Source organism: Nannospalax galili, unplaced genomic scaffold (genome assembly GCF_000622305.1).
Source record: "Nannospalax galili isolate Female #2095 unplaced genomic scaffold, S.galili_v1.0 scaffold406, whole genome shotgun sequence".
Classification (NCBI taxonomy): Eukaryota; Metazoa; Chordata; class Mammalia; order Rodentia; family Spalacidae; genus Nannospalax; species Nannospalax galili.
The window spans coordinates 3,314,578-3,337,221 of NW_008357033.1; the positions used below are offsets into that span (position 1 = coordinate 3,314,578).

Consider the following 22,644-nt stretch of genomic DNA (forward strand, 5'->3'; position numbering starts at 1 on the left):
GTCTCACCCCACTTCTAGTTCATTTTGTATCCTGCACATGGATAGAGATAGAATCTCTCAGCCAGCATCCTGTTCAGGCTACCTGCTGCCATGTCTTCCCCACCATTATGGACATTCCCTCCAGAACCGTTAAGATAAAATAAACTCTTCTATAAGTCCATTTGGGTCATAGTGTTTTATCAGACAACAGAAAAGTTAACTGATAGTAGAAGCTGGTACCAGGACACATGGGATTGTTGCTATGAAGAACCTGAACATGTTGGTTTTTGAAGGAATGTGGAAGATTTTGAAACTTTGGACTAGAAAGGCAGTTCAGTACAGGAAGCAGTGTTTAATGGGCCAATCTAGCAGGAACCTGAAAGACAGTAGTGCTGAGAGTAATATAGACAGTGGAGGCATGGTTCAGGTTTCAGAGGGGAACAAATCTCTATTAGCTATGGGGCTAAAGGCCATTCCTGTGATATTTTGACAAAGAATCTTAATGTTTTCTGCCTGTGTGCTTGACGCTAACTTAAAAGGTAATGGACTAATTTCTTTGGTGGAGGAAATTTCAAAACAACATAATGTTGAGTCTATGGAATGGTTATTAATGATAACTCTCATGCAAATCTATAATGAAAGAATAAATGGGGCAGAAAGAAATACAAAACATACAGTTAGGAATGGAACAAGCACTAGGAAGCTTAATGATGGCCCAAGACGTGCTAGAATAGAGGCTGGAATTATTAAGGAGATCAGCACCATCATGAAAAAGCCTCACGCTCTGCACACGAACAATGGGAAGGATGTCCTCGGGGTCAACTTGTGAAAAAAAAAGCTTAAAGATTTTTCCTGGTCCTAGAAAGCAATTACATACAAAAGTTGTTGTTGATGTGGTCCAACAAGGCAAGAGTCCATCCCAAGCTAGCAGCCAAACTTGGCAGTGTCATCCATGTGGAACTGGCTTTAAAGGCATGAAAACAGCATAAAAGATAAGAGTGAGGAAGTTATGGATTCTTTCTCTGTGGTTTCAGAGAGCCACTGAAGTCAGGAAACATGTGGCAGGGGAGACCCTAAAGCCATGAGAGGCTTTTGCATAAAGCTGTGAAAGTAAAGCTTAAGTTGTAGTGGAGACGCCAAGATGCTGGAGATGCCAGAGCTGAAAGACATCTGCCAAGGAGAGCTAGAACCAGCCCAAAAGATAGATATATGTCACAGGCAACAAAGGTGGAAGGCCTGAGCCATCTAAGCCCTTTGGAACTAAAGTCCCAGATACAGGACATGGAGCTACAGGATTTAGTATTTGCCCTGCTGGGTTTCAGTACTGCTTTGGTCCAATACTTCCTCACTATGCCCCTCACTATTCCTCCCTTTTGGAATAGTAATATATATTTTGTGCCATGGTATGTTAGGAGTACACAATGTGCCTTTTGATTTTATAGGAGGATCATAGTTAAGAGATTGCTTTGAGTCTCAAATGAGACTTTGGACTTTTTGAAGTTGGACTAGATCCATTTTACATCATGACATGGCCATGAGCCAATGGGAGAGGAATGTGGTGGTTTGAATGAGAAATATTCCCCAAAGGTCCATGTATCTGAATACTTGAAGGTGATGTTTGAGGAGGTTATAGACCTTTTAGAATGTGGAGCCTTGCTGGAAGGAGGTATGTCACTGGGGGTGGGCTTTGAGAATTTAGAACCTTGCCCTACTTCCAGCTCTCTCTGCTTTGTGTTTACAGTTGTGCTCTCTCAGCTTCCTGTTCTGGTCACCTGCTGCCATGTCTCTCCTGTCATTATGGACTCTGCCTCTGGAATCATAAGCCAAAATAAACTCTTCTGTAAGTTGCTTTTGGTCATGGTATTTATCACAACAACAAAAAGTAACTAATACAACAGGGTTTCTTGCTCTGAAAAAATAACTGTGATTCATGCTGTTTAGTTGCTGTCTATACAGGTAACCTCAGCTCTTTTCTAAAGAATCAAGATTCAATCAATTAGGCCAAGAATCAAGATTCACAGTAAGACATTATACAGTCAGGGACAGCTTCTATAGTTTTGTTATTAGAGAAGTTTCTCTGTGGAAAGTATAGCATAAGGCAGTGGCACAGCATTAAAAAATAAAAACAAAACAAAAAAAGGCCACAATAGGTCTTTGGGTACTTGGGAAGTCATTAAAGTCATGTAATGATGTATTTACCTAAGTCAGTGAAGTCTACAAATACTTGCTCTGATCAGAAGCATGGAGACAATAGTCTAGAACCATTTGGTTAAATAGGCTGAGGCCCACTAAAGCATATTCTTTTTTTAAAGAATTTTTTTAATTTTTATTTTATGTGTATGAGTGTTATGCCTGTATGTGTCACCAAGTGTGTGCAATGCCCAGGAAGGCCAGAAGAGGGCATCGTGTACCCTGTAACTGAAGTTATAGACAGTTGTCAGCTGCCATGTGGATGCTGGGAACTGAACCCTGGAAGAAGAGCAACCACTCTTACCTCTGAGCCATCTTTCCAGCCCCTAAAGCACATTCTTATCAGCACTATAGTGCATCAATATCTAAGATGGTAACAACAGAAAATACAGGCAAAACACATAGTAATAATAAGAATCTTTTTTGGAGAAATTCCATTGTACCAGAAACTACCCCAAATACATTTATGTAAATCTCTATCTATAATCCCATTAATAGTACTATGCCCCTTTTCCAAATGAGGACAAAAGGTTAAATTTCTTGATCACAACCAGGACTGGCGCATACTATTGCTGCCCAGGTGCAAAGCCAGCACACCTTTTAAATAACACCATAGACACATCCTGTTTGCAAAATGCTAAGAGAATCTTCTGCTACAATTGTTATGTATGAAAATATATGCATTTTTTTTCATTCTTTGGCAATTTAATAATGTACATCATGTATGATCATCTTCACCTTGCCATTACTCTTCTCCCCCTACTTCCTCTGAACCCCTCTTATTCCCAACAAGACCCAGTTCTACTTTCATATCTTTTTTTTTTAATGACTCACTGAGTTTAATGTTTGCATGATCATGGGTGTGGGGTTATTTATTGGAGCATGGACAGTTCAACAATGGCTAAACCACTGAGAAAAAGACTCCCCAGTCCTCCAGAGCCATCAACTGCCAACAGCTCCTCAGGGATGGGGTGGAGCTGAAATGTTTATACATTCTTAAACTTGGAATGCCAGGAGAAAACACCTACCTTGCCAATAGATCAACCTAAGCAATTTATAAAAACTAATGACACTAATGGAGAATGACCACTACTTAAAAAACAAAGATAATATTTTATCACTAAGAACAAAAATGATTGATTTTCTCCTTATCTCCCCGCCCCCAAAAAAATTATTCTAACTAAAATTTTGTTCAATGCAATAGGTTAAGAATTTCTTTTTATGAGGCTAGAGAGATGGCTCAATGGTTAAGAGTGCTGGCTGTTCTCTTGTAGAAGACCAGGGTTCAAATCCCAGCACCCATGTGGTGGCCAACAACCATCCATAACTCCAGTTCCAGGGTATTCAACACTCTCTTATGACCTCTGTGGGCATTGCACAATATAGGTACACTTACATACATGGAGGCAATACACTCATACATGTAAAATTTAATTTTTAAAAATTAAAAAGGAGAAAGAATTTCTTTTTAAAAAGACAGTCTTGCTACGTAGCCCGTGCTGGCCTCAAACTCATCATCCTCCTGCCTCAGCCTCCCGAATGCTTGGATGAATGTAAGCCACCACACTGGCTAAGAACATGACTTTAAATAAAACTGAGCCAAGAAAAACAGTGTGCTCTTTGAAAATGAAAGGCAAAGGTCAAAAGAAAATATAAAAGATGCATGTCATCTTTGTATCTGAAAAACCTCTGAAATTATTTCCCATATCCTCTCATTATTCAATTTAGTATATTAAATTTTTAAAAATCAGAATGGCATATAAAATGGCAATGACAGATGAGAAAGACAAGAAATAAAATCAACAAGCAATATAAATACCTTACATTTTAGTCATAAGATTAAACTTCCTCCCTCATCAATCTTAAACCAGAGTTCAAATAAGTAATGATATTGATTAGCTTCAATTTCAGCCCTACTAATTTTGCAGATGAAGTATCATAGCACTCTGCACAGAGCAAACATCCAAGAAATGTTCACAAGGGTGATGCTAATAAGAATGGCAAGTCCAGGGCTGGAAAGATGGCTCAGCAGTTAAGAACAGTGGTTATTCTTGCAAAAGACCCGGGTTCGAATTCCAGCACCCACATGGCAGCTAACAACTGTCTGAAACTCCAGTACCAGGGGATCTGATGGCTTCTTCTGTCCTCCATGGGCACTGCACGCCATGGGTGCACTTATCTACATGCAGGTAATACACTCATACACATAGAAAATAAATAAAAATAATAAAATATTTTTTTAAAAAATATTTTTTGAAAAAAGTGACAATTCAAAAAAGAAAAGCACAAAGAAATGATAAATCCATCAGGAATCCACAAAGGATGGGCACATGGACACGGACACATACACACCACAAACACACACCACACATACATATCACATATACACATACATACATGCCACACACAACCATACACATACACCATACACACCACACGTCCCCACTCCCCCCACACACACCACAAACATACACCACATATACATATATATCACATATACACATACATACACGGCACACACATGCAACACACACAACCACACACGTCCCCCATGCCCCCCACCCCCCCACACACAGAAATAATGAAACAGCCTACTCCTTTGGAAGGAAGAGGGAGGAAAGAGCACCAACTGTGAGGATGCCTAAAAGTTACCAAACAAAAACACTGAGCACTTCTCCACAAACAGGTGTCATTATCTGCTATGCTTCCTTTTTCCTAGCAGGGAAATTATTGTGCTTCAGTGCCAGCTGAGGAAAAAGAAAAAAGCCTTAACAACTTTCCTATCTCAGGGAGAGTCAGAAAGTCTAGACTCCTTCCAAGAGGCATAACTCAATCCTCTCATAGACTTCAAAAAGGTATCCAGGGAAGGACCTTACAAAATAAGAAAAGCAACAACTTTAATCATGGGAATCACAGAATCTCAGTTTGCTCATCAAAAACTGACATGGCTGGGGATGTAACTCAGTTGGTAAAGTGACTGCCTAGCATGCATGAGGCACTGGGTTCCACACCTAGCACTGAAAAAAGAAGAAAAGGACATATAAACATTAACTCATGAGGATGGGGCATACTCCACACTTACATCCTACCACTTGAGTCAGAAGCAAGAGGACAAACGAAACAAACAAAAAACAGGCTGACGAGAAGGCCTGCTGCAAAAGCACAAGGACCTGAGTTCAATTCCCATATAAAAAGCAGGGGGCAGCAAGTGCTCTCCTGTAACCCCACTACTGGGATGGCAGAGACAGGCAGATCTTTGAAGCTCATTAGCTAGTCGGCCTAGCCAAATCCATGAGCTTCAAGTTCAGTAATGGATTCCATCTCAAAAAAGAAAGTTGGAGAGTGATTAAGACTCATCACTCATGTCCAGTCTACATATACACATGCACGTACACATGTACACATGCAAAAATATGCACACACAGGCATGCACAAGCACACCCACATGTGCACATATCTACACTAACAAGTACAGTGGCCACATGTGGCATTTGAATGAGAATGTCCCCCATAGGCTCCAAGTATTTAGACATTTTGTCCCCAGCTGGTGGTGCTGCTTTGGGAGGTCTTAGAAGGTGTAGCCATGCTGGAGGAAGCATGGGGCGGCGGGGTAGAGAGTTCTTAAGTCTTCCCAGATCTTGAGTTGCTCTCTTGCTTCTTGTACCTGTTAGCTTCTGCTCCTACTCCATCCACCTCTGCCACCATGCTCCCCACCATGACGGACTCTTGCCCTTTGGAACCGTAAGCTAAATAAACTCATCCTTCTATTAAGTTGCTTTGGTCAGTGTTTCTATCACAGCAACAGAAAAGTAACTAATACACCACATTTACATACATCCTTCTCCCCAAACCCCACAAAAAAATGTGATGAAGGACTTTACAGTAAGAAAGCAATGTCTTTAATTAGGAAAACCAGAGGATTTCAGAGTTTTTTAGCCTAAAAAAGTACACCATCTTTGTAAACTCACTTAAGAAAATACTTAAGTAGCCAATTACTGGATTGTAATATTAGGAGAATGCAGAGTAACAAACTTGGTCGCTTTTAGGATGCACACCTATGAATAAACGTACAATTTTATTAGATGTCTGTTTATATTTTTAGGAGTAAGATAAGGTACCTCCAAGAATGTTCCAATAAGCCATGAAGTCAGATACACAGACAACAGAACTGACAACATGATCAAAACCAAAAAATTCAAGATATTGTTTGGTAAAACATGTCTTTTTATATTTCTTTGAGTGAGCAAACTCACTTTCTCACTCATGCATTTGACAGTTAAAAAGTAAAGCTATATATCTGCGCTTCATAGAATACAAGCAATTACATATCTAACATAGCACATCACACTAGACATGCTGAGTAAATCAGATTAACTGGTTAACACAGAACAGAGAATAAATTATAGAAATGTGTACATACCATGGTTAGCTCACACAACTGCATATACAAATGTATTTCTAACTCTGTCCGCTGAGATCCCTAAAAACTTAACATCCCAGTGGCAACAAGCATACCCTGCATCAGATACTGGTCTCTAAATACCAATCTCTAAGAAAAGGCCCCAGGAACTAGGGCTGGGGCAGGAAAACTACAAGATGAAGTAGGAATGTCTTTATAGCACAAAAAAGTAAGGAAGCCCTCACAACTGCACTTAAATTCCAAATTCTTCCTAAGAGGAGAATTTCTGATATAGAGAAAGTCTTATTACTACATACTAGAACTTCCACATGTGAATAGTGACTACTGTTACTTCCCTTCTTTTACTACAGAACATAACCCTGTAAAGAGAGGAGGCACACGTAAAGAGGAAAAGAGGTTAGAGGTTAGTCACAAAACTTAATCATACCGTGCAAAACTCATGCTTTTTACCAGTTCATCTAAAAGGCGATTATTTCTGAGGTCTGGCTCCGTGACTGCCTAGAAAAGAAAAACAACATATGGAAAAAGGTCAAAACCAGTAATTAACTTGTCATAATCTTGTTTTTGAAAATGTCTGGCCCATCTTCCAGGGGCTCTCCATCCCACTAGTCTTCCAGGAAAGACTCAAAATAAAGTTAATTTATCTTATACTAACATGAACTTTTTAAACACTTAATCATACCTGCTAACTGGAAGCCTGATAACAACGCTCAAAAGCCTCTGTTATTATTTACCCTGTACTGACTAAGACAAAACCTAATATGAGCAAGAAATTTCCTTCAAAATACCAGCACTCCAGCTTTCCCCAAATTACTCATCATCAGGAGAGGCTCTTCTAAGTAATAATACTGAAAAAGCAATAGCGTTCAAAGAGGGTTAAAAACAAGAAATTCAGAAATACAAGAGAGAAGCCCAGCCCTTTTAGCATGGATGGTGTAGTTTCTTAACAAAGGCAGCACATCACAGTGGCAAAGACCCTGAACTCTGGAGTGAATTGTACTATTTATTCCACAGGGAAACAGTTGGGAGAAATTCAATCCTAAAATTTGTTTTCACTTTCTAAAATACATTTGGGTTATCAGAAATCCTAATGAGAAGATGAACAAAGCCCATTTCTACTTAGGTGAACTTTAAAGATCTTTTCTGAAAATGCCTTTCACATGGTTTAATTCAGTAACTACACACTTTCCCGGTGATTTTTGTGTATACATGAAGCAGAAATATTTGTCACAATCAACACATTTTTTTAAAAAAGAAAATAAAACTTACCACACAACAAGTTGGGCACTGAGTTTTATAGGACAAAAATTTTCTTATACAGAGAGAACAATCTATAAAAAAAACACAAAATAAATTCAGAATAAATTACGCTGTATGACTTTTAACAAAACCTTCACTTAAACCTGGAGCATTTCCATCATTATATCATTATAATCCTAAGTTTCTAGTACCTTCTTGCTCTATGTACATTAACACATGTAGGCAGAAAGCATTCTTAGGAAAGGGAAATACATCCAACACACTGAGCATCTTGGATATCACAACTCCATAAGCAGCATGCCTCACTCTCTTTTCTCCATTTGTGAAGCACAGGGAGCACAAAGAAGACCTGGGCTGGGTTGGAACATAAATAACCAGTTGGTTCTAGGATGTATCATTTTACAAATTATTAAATCAGATACACATACACTAAGAAATAAAACCTACCCAAGTTATCAAATTAGGGATTTCTATACCCTAACTGTAGGTGATGCCCATCATCGTACACGTAACAAGCATTTTGGTGGCAGGCACTAAGAGCAACACACCTCAAAGAACTAAGAAAGTAGTAGTTGTACATCACAACTCAAGCAGGAAATAAGCATGAACTAAACTTACCACATTCAGGGCAGCATAAACTATGCTCCCAAAGGAAAAATAGATGGGGCTAAAAGAATGGTACCTTGCTCGTGGTTGCTTTGTTTGAAACCTGGCTAAGGAGCCATGTTAAAAATGAATCATTTGGTTGAGAAGGTGGACAAAGTATGACTTTTGAGGGTGCAGGACCTCAGAAATAAACGATTATTTACTGGCCTCAGCAACAGCACCCCAAGAGGGAAAATGGAAGGTTGAATTATGCCAAGGGCAAGTCAGGAAACAGGTTAAGCTCTGGGAAATAAAAACAGAAGGAACCAATTGGGCATGGCAAAGAACTTGGAAGTTGCCACTGTATCTAAACAACAAATGAAAAGCTAAACAATATGAAAAATCAACAACTCTCCTCAGATGCATCAGAAAAACAAGGTTATAGGTCAAACTGCAGCCCCTTCCCCCCAAAAAACTAAACAAGCAGATAGAAAACATCACCTCCCCCAGGACTCCACAGGAGCCTGGGAAGACCTGTTATGGGAGGGCCTCATGCTTTGTGAATCTTAGTTCCAAGAGTCCAGGCAGTTTCTCACAGTGACTAAGAAAAAGGCTCCAGTCTTTCACAGGGGAAGGGAAAAGCAACCAGAAACACTGTTCTGTTCTTGGCAAAGTCTGCCCTTAGGAGAAACTATTTTCCCAGAGCCTAAGCTACAGGACTTTTGTCAGAGTCCAGATGGCCCTGGCGAAGAAAAATTCACAACTCTAAACCTTTCTACCTACCCTGTCCTACCTTAGGAGGGAAAAACAAATAAGCACTGTTTTCACACTCAATAAAGATTGAGACCTAGCCCAGGAGTGGAAGTCTCACCAGCACCTCCACACTCCGCTTTAGCTAAGCTCAGGGGCATTCAATGAAGTTCCTTTCACCCAGTAGGCCATTTCCAAGCTAGCAAGAAAACTGACAAGGCACATTGAAAGACAAAAAACACAGCTTGAAAACACTGACCAAGCATTAGAACCAGAGTCAGACAGAGCAGGGATGCTGGAAATATCTAAGAATTTCTTGAAATTATGATTAATAATCTGAAAGCTCTAAGGGAAAAAGCAGAAAACATGCAAGAACACATGAGCAGCAAGCAGAGAGGCAGAAATTCTAAATGTTAGAGATTTTAAGAAATAACAGAAATGAAGAATGCCTTTACAGGTATTAGATGGTTCACGTCTGGGAAAAGACTCTCAATCATCTAAAATTAAAAAAGAAAAAGTCTAGGGAATGGAATGTAGTCTGAAGACGCAGTAAATGGTGGAACAGATGCCTAACACGTATGAGGCCCTGGGCTTAGTCTTCAGCACCAATAAGAGAGATAAAAGGAACAAAGTACTCAAGAACTATGTAACATAACTGTATACACATAATGAGAATGCCAGAAGAGAAGACAGAAAGGGAAAAAGCAAATATATGCAACATTAACAGCTGAGAAATTCCCCGAACTAGTAAGTCAGCAAACCAAGCAGGATAAATGTCCCCAACAAAACAACCAGTCTCTATGCTAGTCACATTTCTCATCACCATGACAAACTGACAGGAGACATGCAGAACACAGCAGCTCACATCTGGTGACCAGAGAGCACAGAGTGAGATGCGTGCATTCATTAGCATTCTCTCTCCCCCTATTGCTCCAAGTGAACTCCAGTCTAAGGGATTGCAACACCCACATTCAGGGTGGGTCTTCCCAGCCTTAGTCAACCTTCTCGGCCAGTGGCCAGAGGTGTACTTTACTAATCTCCTAAGTGCTTCTCAATCCAATCAAAATGACAATCAAATCAACTGATCTTATTTAAACTACTGAGACTCAAAGATAAAGACCCTGGAAGACAGGTTCAGGGAAGGGAGAAGGCTTTGGCAGGGCACTATCCTACCCACAGAGGAGCAAGGATAAGAACCACATCCAACTTTTCCTCATAACCTCTACAGGCAAGGGAATACAGAGATATATTTAAGTATTGAAAGAAAAACATCATTAACAGAATACTATATGCTGTAAAATTACCCTTTAAAAGTGAATGAGAAGTAAAGACTTTCTCAGAGAAACAAGAGGAAATTTCTAATAAACCCGACTTCAAACCTTTTTCTTATTCTAACAGGTAACAGGCTGTACAAAATAATAGCAACAGAGTATTCAATTATGGATGCTTTTGTACATGTGCACCTGACAGCTTAAGTAAAGCTATGAACAGGTGGACTGACAGCAGTGTACAAAGGCCTAGAGGAACAATCAAATGGATCAGTCTCAGAAGGCTGCCCATAACTAAGGATCACAGTGTAGGTGGCTAAAACAACATAAATTTAATTCCTCACAATTGTAGAAGCTAGAAATTCCATAGACCCAAGATCAAGAAGTCAGAATGGTCAGTTTCATTGTGGACTCTCTCCCTGACTTATAAAAAATCACCTTCTCACTCTGTCCCCAGAGGGTAGGGCAGGGAGAGACTATAAACTTTCTAATGACCCTTATGTTTCTAATCCCATCATGAGAGCGCTACCCTCAAGACTTCACCTCCAAAGGGCCAACACAGTACAGTTAGCAGTTCAAAATATGGGGGGATAATTGGTCTATAGCATTCTACTGGTTACCACCTCAAAATTAATTTCCTTCTCACATGCAATAAATACATGTTCATCCCATCTCAAAACTATTAAGTAACTGCAATGCCATCACCAAAGTCCAATGACCAAAGACCACCTGAATCAGATAGAGTGGGACTAGGCGCATGACTCATCCAAAACAAAATTCCTCTTCACAATTACTGCCTCAATCACCAATGCCTCAACTACAATGCCTTAAACACCAATACACAGGAACAAGTCTCCCAGGCAATATGCTCTGCCAGTTAAAAATTCCTAAACCTGCCAAGCAAAGTGGCACAAGTCTTTAGTCCCAGCACTCCAGAGGCAGAGGCAGAGGCAGGCAGATCTCTATGAGACCTAGCCTGGTCTATACAGCAAGTTCCAAGCCAGCTGGTGCTTAGGGAGACCCAATCTCAAAAACAAACAAAAAAACAAATTCCTAAACCTGACTGCTGAGCTCACAGGGCTCTGGGACAAACTAATTTTGTTTCCCAGGCCCTACTTTCACTTATATTGCTTCAGTGGATTTTGGTCAGAAAAATCACATTATTATAAGTGCTACTGATCCAACAAAAAAAAATTATTTTTAGCTGATGAGAAAACAACATCTATCCAACTAAAGACCAGCCCTCCAGAATGCCCCCAAGTGCAGCTCTGCACAACTCTCTGCAGCCATTGGCCTGTCTATTTCAGTGTTCATTCCTGAGAACACAAATGAAGAGAAACAGAGCTGGCCTAACAGACTCCTGCATTGCCTCTCACTCGGCAAAGCTCATGGAATGAAACACTTCATACTCCACCTTTTGAAAAAGACAAGATGAAATTTCTCTTTACTCCTACATGAGCCTTGATTAACTTTGTGAAAAAAAAAAATTCACAGAAGGAAAAAAAGATGACTGCTGGTTAATCTTTGAACTGATAGTAACTTAACAGTGCCTATACACCAATGAATGATCTCATCTAAGTGCAAAGATTTCAAGCATCCTCCCTCCACTGTCAAGTCAAAAACTTGCATACATGCAAAAGAAAATGGCACTTGGGCACATCCATCCATTAAGCAGAACATTTTTCACTCCACATGACTGAGGGGCTGGGATAAGCCCAGGTCTCCTCCTCAATGCCACCCCCAAGTACTCTTTAAAAACATGAATTTGGGGTCACTTTTACTAACTTGCATTCTCAACTCACGCAAAACTTAACACTGCAAATATGCAAATGTAGTGTTCATTATCTGTATCAAAAAAAAAAACAGAGTAAACAGAATAAAGTGACTTGGAATGATGAATACTGAAAGAATAAGCAATAAATAGCTAGAATTCTGGGCCACCAGTTCTAATCCATCCAAGGCAATACACAACATGATAGATCCAGCCCCAGACATAAATCTAAATGTGGTTTGGTGACCATATTAACTAAAATGGGAGAACTTCATCTGATAGAACTGGTCAAGATCTTAATTGTATTAGATATGTGACAGATATGTAAGTGCATCTGTATCATGCAGTACCTGTAGAGGCCAGAAGAGGGCGTCAAAACTCATTGAACTTGGAGACTGGAGAGAGGGCTCAACAGTTAAGAACACTAGCTGCTCTGGCAGAGGACCTGAGCCCAGTGCCCACATTGTGTTAACTGTTCTGAACTCCAGTTCCAGGGAATCCAACACCCTCTTCTGGCCTCCACAGGCACTGTATGATACAGATGTACTTATATACATGCACCAAAACACTCATACACATAAGATAAAATTAACTTTTTAAAACTCATTGAACTTGTACATTTTAATTATGCTCTTTATTGTTTATAAATAAAGATGTTGTTAAAATATATTTAGAAACAACTGCCAAAGTTTATCTTAGTTATTAATATGACTCTACCTGGAAAGAAAACTTTTTTTTTTTTTTTTTTTTAATTTGAGACAGGGTCTCCCTCTAGCCTCATCTGACCTGGAACTCACTATGTAGACCACTCAATCTCACAGAGATCCAAGTGCTGGGATTAATGGTGTGCGCCACCAAGTCCAGCAAAACTAACATTTTTAAAGACCCATAGTGCCAAATATGTGTGTGTGTGTGTGTGTGTGTGTGTTATAGGTGAGCTTGCCGATGCATGTCTATGGGGAGGCCAAAGGTCAATGTTGGGTATCTTCCTCAATAACTCTCCACCTTATTTTGAGACAAGGCCTCTCACTGAGCCTGGAGTTCAGTATTTTTTTCAATCAGACTGATGAGCCATTGCTAGTTCCCAGGATCCACCTGTCTCTGCTGAGGTTACAGATGTATACCTCCACCCCTGGCTTTTATATGGATCAGAACTCAGATCCACATGCATGCACAGAAAGCACTTTCCCCACTGAGCTATCTCCCACTTGAGCTATGCCTCAAGTTCTGCATATTTAATTCTCGGAACCATCTTCTGAAGTTAAAAGTATTGAATGAGAAATGCTGGGCAATAACTACAAATTCATCCAGTGGGTAAGTGGCACTGGAGAGCCAAGCCTACTGTATTAGTAAAGCCCACACTGCTACCACTGCCATCCTCTCACTGTGTCTTCGTCACAGAACTTTTTCACCAAAGATATTTTACAATAAAAGCATCTTTGAGCCTAACTTGATTTTTTAACTTTCCAAGACAAATCAACCTGAAAACAGAAGCCAAGACCATGAATCTAAGTATTCCATAAATGACATGACCTGAATAATAACTTCCATTCATTAAATACCTTAAGCTATATCATATTAAAATACTTTTAGGAGAGTGGCAGAGTACTTGCCTAAGTATGTGTGAGGGCTTGGTTAAAGCCACAGCACCCCAATAAATAAGCAAATAAATAAGCTTATACATTAAACATTCAAAATATAAGTATTTCTCATAAAGACAAACAAATTCTAATACATGGTTCTTTCTAGTACCACACAGCAGTTAAGTGACAAAACTATCTTTGATATTCAATGGTCCTTGAATTATGATGGTTTGACTTTCAATTTTTCAACCTTACGATAGTGCAAAAACAATATACACTCAATAGAAACTGCATTTCAAATTCCTATTCCCTCTGCCCTCCAAGCCCTGGCTAGCAAAGTGTATTATAAAACTCTTTCAAATGCTGAACAGAGGTAGTAAGTACAGCTGCCCATAAGCCACTAGATCAGGAGAGTAAGCAACCAATACTCTACAGTGGCATTAAATACATCTCAACAGTATTTTCAACTTATGGCAGGCTTACTGGGATATAAAGCCATACTGAGAAGTGTCTACATTTCTATTGTTCTGAAATTTAAAATTTAAAATTCCACACCAAGTGGCTGAACCATTTATCTGTCACTGCTAAAAACAATATTCTGAAGCTTAACATACAAGTGCTCAGCAATGGGTGTGGTAGGCACACCTTTAATCCCAGCACTCCAGAGACAGGTGCATGTGGATCTCACAGAGGCCAGTCTGGTCTACATAGGGGGATTCCAGGCCAGCTGGGGCTACAGGAGACCCTGTCTCAAAAAAAATTGCTCAGCAAATAACCACACACTACAATCAAAGTATTTATTGCCATAAATTCTATAAAAGACATAAAAATATCCAAGGGGACAGTGGTAGAAAATATAAGAACCCTGTAAAACTTCTATATTCAAAAGGAGGCATAATAGACCTTCTTAAAATTACAAGACAGATGAACTAAAGATGAAAAATATGCATATGTATGAATCTTTGATGTTAAATGAAACTACCTCATATCTTCACTAACAAAAACAAAATATACTTACAGTTATGTGAACACTGAGGAATTATCATTGCAATGTTGAAATACTCAAAGCAAATCCCACACCGCAGCAAATCATCTATTGTCTGAAATGCAATACATATATATAAGACATCAATATTAGAATGACTGACACAGCTTTCCCTCTACTCTCTTAAAAGTAATTCAATAATACTTCTTTGTGAATTATATATACTCAAAAGCTAACTTCAGATAAACAGCAAGGGATCATGACAAGCAGAGAAAAACCGCCCCCACATAACTAAAATGTTCAAATCTGAGGTTACCCAAGTTGCTTTGGACAGACAACACTGATGCTGCAGATTCCTGTGCCATACTCTTAGCCCTTTCACAAAAGGGTTCCTGTAGGCCTGCTCTACTTCTCCTGTTTCCAGCTCTTACTCCAGCATCCTTCTCTTCAGATCCCATCCTCTGGCCTATGGTCACCAATGAGTGGAAAATACCAATAGCCACAGTCATCACACAGCTTAAGAACCAAACTGGAAACCATTAAAGCCAAACATTAGAAACGATCTAGCAGGGTATGATGGCAAGCACCTGTAATCCCAGTACTGGGCAAGCTGGGTAGGAGGATTCTGAGTTCAAGGTTAGTCTGGAATACACAATAAGACCCTGCTCCAAACAAAATTAAAATAGAAACAGATAAATATTAAATTAACTAAAACTCTTATTTCAGAATGACATTTACATCCAGAGGAGGCACATAACACTATGCTTGAATCAAGCCAAGATGAAAATACCTGACCTCTTTTGGCAGTCTAATGCTTTCTGCATGGTACACCACAGAGTGTCAAATGAAGAAGCCAGTGAAATCGCTAGTTACAGAGTCAGTGACAGCAGAAGGAAATGAAAAAGTAACAATCAGAAAACTTGGACCCATGTGTTGTCAATGTAAGATAAAGGGAACAGGACTTATTTCTTGTTATATCATTTAAGAAAGGTACTGATAGTAATAGGGTAAGCTTTTTTATTATTATTATTATTTTTATTTTATGGGATATGCCTGTTTTGCTGGCATGTATGTAAGTGCACTCGTACCATGCAATGCCCACCAAGGTCAGAAGAGGCGTTGGATCAACTAGAACTGATTACGGGACAGTTGTTAACTGCCAAGTGGATGCTGGAAACCAAACCTGGGTCCTTTGCAAGAGCAGCCAGTGCTCTTAACCACTGAGCCATTTCTCCAGCCCTACTAGGCTAACTTTCCTTAAGAAATAGGGGAGTAAGGGGCTGAGGAGGTAGCTCAGGGGTACAGTACTTGCCTAGGGTGCATGTGGTACTGGCTGCCATCATGAGCATCTCACACCACACACACAAAGACGTGACTAAAAATAATGAAGACTATATTCCATTTTATCATATAAATTAAATTCTGAAAAGATATATAACAAAGTAATAAATGATTACTAAAGATTGGGGAAGTGGATCTGAGGGACACAGTAGGAAGATCTTTTTCATTTTATTTATTTCTTCAATCATATGAGTCCATTACTTAAAATGCTTAAAAGTAAGTAAATAAACTGGTATGGGAGCACACATCTGTAATCTTAGCACTTGAGAGGCAGAAGCTGGAGGATCAGGAGCCAGACACCAGCTTGAGCTATGCAGTAAGTTTCCAGCCAACCTGTACTACATACGGAGACATTTCAAAAACAAAACAAGTTCTCACTAATACGGTGAACTATTACATAGCCATTACAAAGAGGCTTCCAAAGAATCACTGATGCCATAGGGAAATGTTCATGTTCATGCAGTAATCCATACATCGTTTTAAACAGCAGTCAGGAAAGGCAGAACTCGGGGACAGAGGCAGGAGGGCTACACAGTGACCTGTGTACTATGTACTGTGCTTAGTCTCAAGAAAAAATAAAAACAAAACCAAACAGCAAGTGCTCACCAAGTAAAAAGGTTTTTTTAAGTGAAATAATTCAGTGTGCAATAATTCGCTGTGCTGGGACTAGGTCCTGATCTGATTAAAACAGAGATGAGCCACTACTGGAGAATTAGGACCCGTTATGCAGGACCTGGCTGCAGTGTGTTGGGACAGAGCTGCACAGGGCTTCTGGCCCTCAGCCAGAGATACCGGCAACCATGGAGGACAGACTACCTGCCTTTGCTGTGATGTTTAAAACGTCATTCAATACAGTGCCCACCCCAAACCACGCGCCGCGGAACCGTGGACACCGTAAGTTCTAGGCGAGGGTGAGCTGTCACCGTGGCTGCCACAGCTTTAGAGTGACCACACCAGGGTAATGGCTGTGCCGCACAACATCCGGTTCGTTAGGGTGGCCACCCTGGGCTCACCGGAAGAGGCCCCAGCTCGTCTACCCGCCCTTCCCAGGGGAGGAAACTGAGGCGCGGAGTTGCGCGGCCAGCGGGACCGGCAGGGCCGAGGTGGGGGCGCGCGACAGGAACACTGGCACCCTCACTGTTCTCCCCGCCCCCGTCGAGCCCCAGCCTTTCCCGGACACTCACTTTCATCGCCGCCAGCCCCGGAGGCCACCGCGGCTCCGACAGGCCCTCCATCATCGCTCCTGGACCAGGCCGCTAGCCACCGTTCTCCCGCGCAGCTCTACTACTCGAAATTCCCCGCGCTACGACGTTACGTCAGCAATACGCGACGCGCGCGGGGCGAGCGCTCAGCATGCCGGAAGCTGTAGTGCGCCCGCGCAGGGCTTCAGCGGCTCCTCCTCAGAGTCAGAGGAAAGAGATCACTTAAGAATCCTAGGAAAATAGCCCGGTGTGGCACAGGCCTGGGATCCCTGGGAACTGGAGGATAGTTATGAGTTCAAGGGCAGCCTGGCCTGCATAGCTAGAACCTGTCTCAGGAAAATAAATAAACAAAAGATTCCCAAAGATACTTGAAAAGATAATCAGGAATCAAAAGAAATCAATCAGTCATTAATTCTAGATATTTCAAGTTTCACTCTCTGCTTTAACGATGTGCTCTGCTCCTTGAAAATGTTTAAAAGTACACCTATATCTCATCTTTGGAAGGGAAGTATATATTATCAGTTTAAGATAAATGACTGCTGGGGCTGGAGAGATGGCTCAGCAGTTAAGAACATTGGTTGTTCTCGAAGAAGACCCAAGTTCGAATCCCAGCACCCACATGACAGCTAACAACTATCCGTAACTCCAGTTCCAGGGGATCTGACAGCCTCTTCTGTTCTCTGCGGGCATTGCGTGACATGGATGCACTTACACACACGCAGGTAATACATGCATACACATAAAATAAAAATAATAAATAATAAAAATAAAAAGATAAATGACTACTTTCCATAAGCCATAGCCGCATCAACCAGACTCCACATAGAGCCTGGAGGCTTTCAATGGGAGATCTTGCTTTAATTTAGGGGCATGAAGGAATATTGAGGATAAAATGCAGAATCTTACTGAGTGTTTTATGCCTGCATACATGCTTGTATGTGCACCACCACCAAGTGCATGCAGTGCCCTTGAAGACCAGAAGAGGGCATCGGATCTCCTGGGTCCAGAAAGTTATTAGCTGTCATTTGAGTGCTGGAAACCCGAACCCCAGTCCTCTGGAGGAACAGTCATGCTCTTAACCACTGAGCCGTCTCTCCAGCCCCCAAATTAAAATTCTCATTTAAAGATATTTATGTTCTCCAGAGATAACCACTCTTAATATTGGCATATAGTTCTCAGATTTTTTTTTCCTATGCCATTGATAAAGACTCTTTCCTTAAGTCAGACTGTTGAATCATCTCCTAGGCCAATCTCTGAATTTTCTTGTAAGGTCCAATTTCAGCAAAGAGCTTTGCTAAATCAGCTTTAGAGGAACCCTCATTCTTGATATCAAATCACCTTACTATCTGATAGATTCCTCATTCTATTCCATCTCCAGGTGATGTCTGATCAGGATGAATCCTGTTCAGCAAGAATCCTGTTAAGTTAGTTTAGCCAGAAACCTGTCTTATCCCTGCTGCTCCTCTTAGTGATTTTCGTTGCTCTGACTGCTCCCATTGTGCTCCTTGGCTATACATTTCCACTTGCCAATACTAATACTGTATTCAGACTTAACCCCCCCATCCTAATTATGATTATGCCTGTTGTACATATAGATATACTTCATTCCCTTTTTTATATTTTTTTAATTTATTTAATAACAACATACTTAGAAGAAGCATTTCATTACATCTGCACTGACATATTCAATAACAATTTTCTGAGCTAGGCTGCATCTCTTTTATTTTTTAATTAGAAGAAGCATTTCATTACAACAGCATTATTCCCTTTTTAATAGCTACTTAGTCTGTGTTAGAAATAACTTATTTATCTAGTCACATTTATGGAGTGTTTAGGTTTAGGTTATTTCCAGCCTTTCCATTTCAAAGAACTACAGTAAATGCACTACCTCTATAAATCTTGGCACACTTGAGCCAAGATATTTGAGGGTTGGAACTACAAGGTCAATTGCTAGCATTAAATGACCATCCAAAAGGCTGTACTAATATATTTTTGTTCTCACCAAAAGAGTAGGGGAGGGCCATTTTAGAGTTTTGTCAGATGTGTCTGGGTTGCTAGAAGGAGGTCCTGCTGATTTTGTATGGTTGTTGTGGAGATGGTGACGCTGTTCATTGGAAATCTGCCTGTGGAGGCCACAGAACAGGAGATCCACTCACTCTTCCAGCAGGAAGGTGCTGGCATGTGACATCATTAAGAACTATGGCTTTGTGCACATAGAGGACAAGAAGGCCACTGAGGATACCATTTGCAACCTGCACCATTACAAGCTACACAGAGTGAACATCAGTGTGGAAGCCAGCAAGAATAAGAGTAAAGCTGCAGCCAAATTACACGTGGGCAACATCAGTCCTGTCTGCATCAATAAGGAACTTCGAGCCAAGTTTGAGGAGTATGGCCCCAGTCATTGAATGTGACATTGTGAAAATTATGCCTTTGTACACATGGAAGGGGCAGAAGATGCAATGGCAGCCATCAGCAACACCGAGTTTCAAGGCAAAGGAATGCATAAACAGTTGTCTATCAGCGGGTTTAGGACTACCCAGGATGGGAGACCAGAGAGACTGCTATTGGTGCAGGAAAAAGGGGCAAAGGTCCAAAGAGGGGCACTGGTCCAAAGGTGTCCAATAGATCATTTAGACCTTGTGGCAGACTTGACCAAGCAATATGGAGCCCTTCACATACCTTACATGATGAATTATGGGGAATTATTGTATTAGAGCTGGTATGGGGCACTCAATGCTTAAAGCAAGCACAGCTGAGCTGCCCGGTCCTATGAAGCAGTGGTGGCAGCTGCATATAATTACACAGAGCAGATCCTGTCCCAGCAGCCACAAGTTCAGAACAAAGCCATGGCCTGTCACCTCACCTCCACCTCTCTTGATTACTATTGCCATCTTCAGGAGCCCCCTGCATTGTGCTCCAGGCCCAGTCACCAGTGTTGGAGGGGGCTACGATTACAGGTGTGAGAGTGAGTTGTCCCAAGTGGGTTGTCCCAAGCTTCAGGAGCTGGGTGGAATTCCCTGTACAACATGGCCGGGTATGAGAGGGAGCAATATGGGATCCGGCGCAGAACTCAACCTTTTAAAGCTTGAAGTGGGCTGTGGGGGGGGCCAAAATCCCAAGCTGTAATAGTGCATGGGAATACATTCTTCACTGTACCCCATCTTTGGGCTGTTCTTGGCTCTGTGCATTCAATCCCTCAGGAACCATGAACCTTAATTTACCTTGCTAAATTCAGGCTTTTCCCTTTCCTTTGCTCTGCCCTACCCAATTCCTGTTCTTCCTTTTGTTTAATGCATCTGTAGCTTCCCATTCCTGGTTTCCTCTCCAAGCAGACCTCCTTGTATGCAGAAACTGGTGGGTGGCAGTGCTGTCTCGTCCCTGCTTCCTGATTCCAGTGAGAATTGGGAATCACTTGATGAGAGAGTCAGTTCTCCTGAGTTTCTTTTTTGGCCCCAAAGCTAGACCTAGAGATTTGGATCACTCTTTTCAGTCAAATAAATGGTTTTACAATGAGGAGGAGAAGGAGGGGGAGGGGGGAGGGGAAGAGGGAGGGAGAGGGGAGGAGAAGAAGAAAAAGAGGAGGAGAGGGAGGATGAGGAGGAGGAGGAGAGTTTGCTTTATCCAGATGTGAAGTGCTGACCAGAACACACAGAGGCTATATCAGGTCTCAAGGATAGTACAGATGCGACCCAAGACAGAACCCTGCAGCTCACTGTGTCATTGACACATATGTGGCTCATGCATTCATTCATTCAATATGTACTTTATTTCGATTTTATGTGTATGAGTTTTGCCTGCATGTTTGTAAGTGCACCACATGTGTGCAATACTTGAGGAGGTCAGAAGAGGATGTCAGATCCCTTGGAACTGGAGTTATGACAACTGCAGTGGCTGTGAGCAAAACCCAGGAATTCTGCAAGAGCAGCAAGTGCTCCTAATCACTGAGCCATTTCTGCAGTCCCTCAACACAAATTTTTGAAGACTTAAAATGGGCCAGGTATGTGACCTCTCCTGAAAAGTAGACAGAGGAGAGGTTGTTATTGATACTATGCAGGTGTAAAGATTGAGGCCCAGAGGGTTATGGCTTCATTTTTTTATGTGTTTTCTTCACAAAGAGACCTATGGGGCTGGGGTGTGCTGGTGCATATATTTAATCCCAGCATTTGGGAAGCAGAGGCAGGAGGATCTCTGTGACATGGAAGGAAGGCAGCCATCTCTACATAGCGAGTTCCAGGTCAGCTGGGGCTACAGAGAGACTCTGTCTCTCTGTGAATATGAATTAGATGATACATGAATAGCATTTGAACAACAGACTTTAATATCTATTACAGTAATAACTAATATATTAGGCACTGTGTGCAAAGCACTATTGTGAATGTTTTCATATCTACGTATTTATTTGACTTATTTACTTATTATGATATCAGAGGAAAGAGAAACAGGGAACTGGTTCGTGGCATTCTGCAAGTAAACAAAAGTGGAGTTTGAACTCAGGCAATCTGATTTGAGAGCCTAGAGTAATTACACAGAACAGTTTCATAAGGGTCTGATCAAGACAATTATTCCCTCTTGTGGATGAATGTCAAAACAGCAGAAGAATTCTTCAAGGTCACAATATTTTGTCAATGGCAATGCTCAGGCTTGATCCAGACTTTTTTTTTAAATCTTTTATAATATTTATTTTTTATGCTTTGAAGAATTATTATTTTTTAATCATTTTTTACTTTTTAATATCTACATGATTACAAGAAGCATTTCACTACAGCTTTAACATATTCAGTAACACATTCCAGAGCAAGAGTACATCTCCTTCACAAGTGGCTGCAAGTTTCCAGATTCACATTTGAGTTAATACAGTTATACAATATTGAACTCAGTATAAGCCCTCTAAGACATAAAATTGGATGAGTTTTTTAACCTTTAAAAAAGATCTCCATTTCATTTTAGAATATACTGTTCCTTGCGGAACAGTAATAACTCATTGTTATTGCTACTAACACTGAGATGTTGGCACATGCATCTCTAATCTGTATGTATCCGATTATTACTAGTCATAATCGGTTGCACTTGGATCCTTGGCGCCTGTGTATATCTATGAAGTCATCGGGTAGATTTCAATGGTAATGTTTATCACCTCTACTAATTAACATGACGTAACTTTTTATGCTTCCTCCTCAAATATTCATTTTTATGAATTTGTTGATTTTTTTTGTGTGTATCACACATCCTAAACCATCTTATTCAACTGTACACCCACTTCCCAGATGACACCCTCCCATAGCCTCCCTCCCCCCACTAGACCCCTTG

The 22,644-nt window shown here is 40.8% G+C and overlaps 1 protein-coding gene and 1 pseudogene across 3 annotated transcripts in view; one reads left to right on the top strand and one right to left on the bottom strand.

Moving 5' to 3' along the window:
- Positions 1 to 17,443, bottom strand: part of Rad18 (RAD18 E3 ubiquitin protein ligase) — a 117,677-nt gene extending 100,234 nt beyond the window's left edge. For all 3 annotated transcript variants that reach the window (XM_017794794.2, XM_029557102.1, XM_008854811.3), the window contains exons 1-4: positions 17,317 to 17,443; positions 14,825 to 14,906; positions 7,859 to 7,920; positions 7,017 to 7,087 (exon numbers count right to left, since the gene is read on the bottom strand). In XM_017794794.2, coding sequence (XP_017650283.1) covers positions 7,017 to 7,087; positions 7,859 to 7,920; positions 14,825 to 14,906; positions 17,317 to 17,370 — 269 coding nt within the window. In that variant the 5' untranslated portion in view covers positions 17,371 to 17,443. The remainder of the gene's footprint in view (positions 1 to 7,016; positions 7,088 to 7,858; positions 7,921 to 14,824; positions 14,907 to 17,316) is intronic.
- A 1,986-nt stretch (positions 17,444 to 19,429) lies between these two features.
- LOC103751477 lies at positions 19,430 to 19,843 on the top strand (annotated as a pseudogene).
- The last annotated feature ends 2,801 nt before the right edge of the window (positions 19,844 to 22,644 follow it).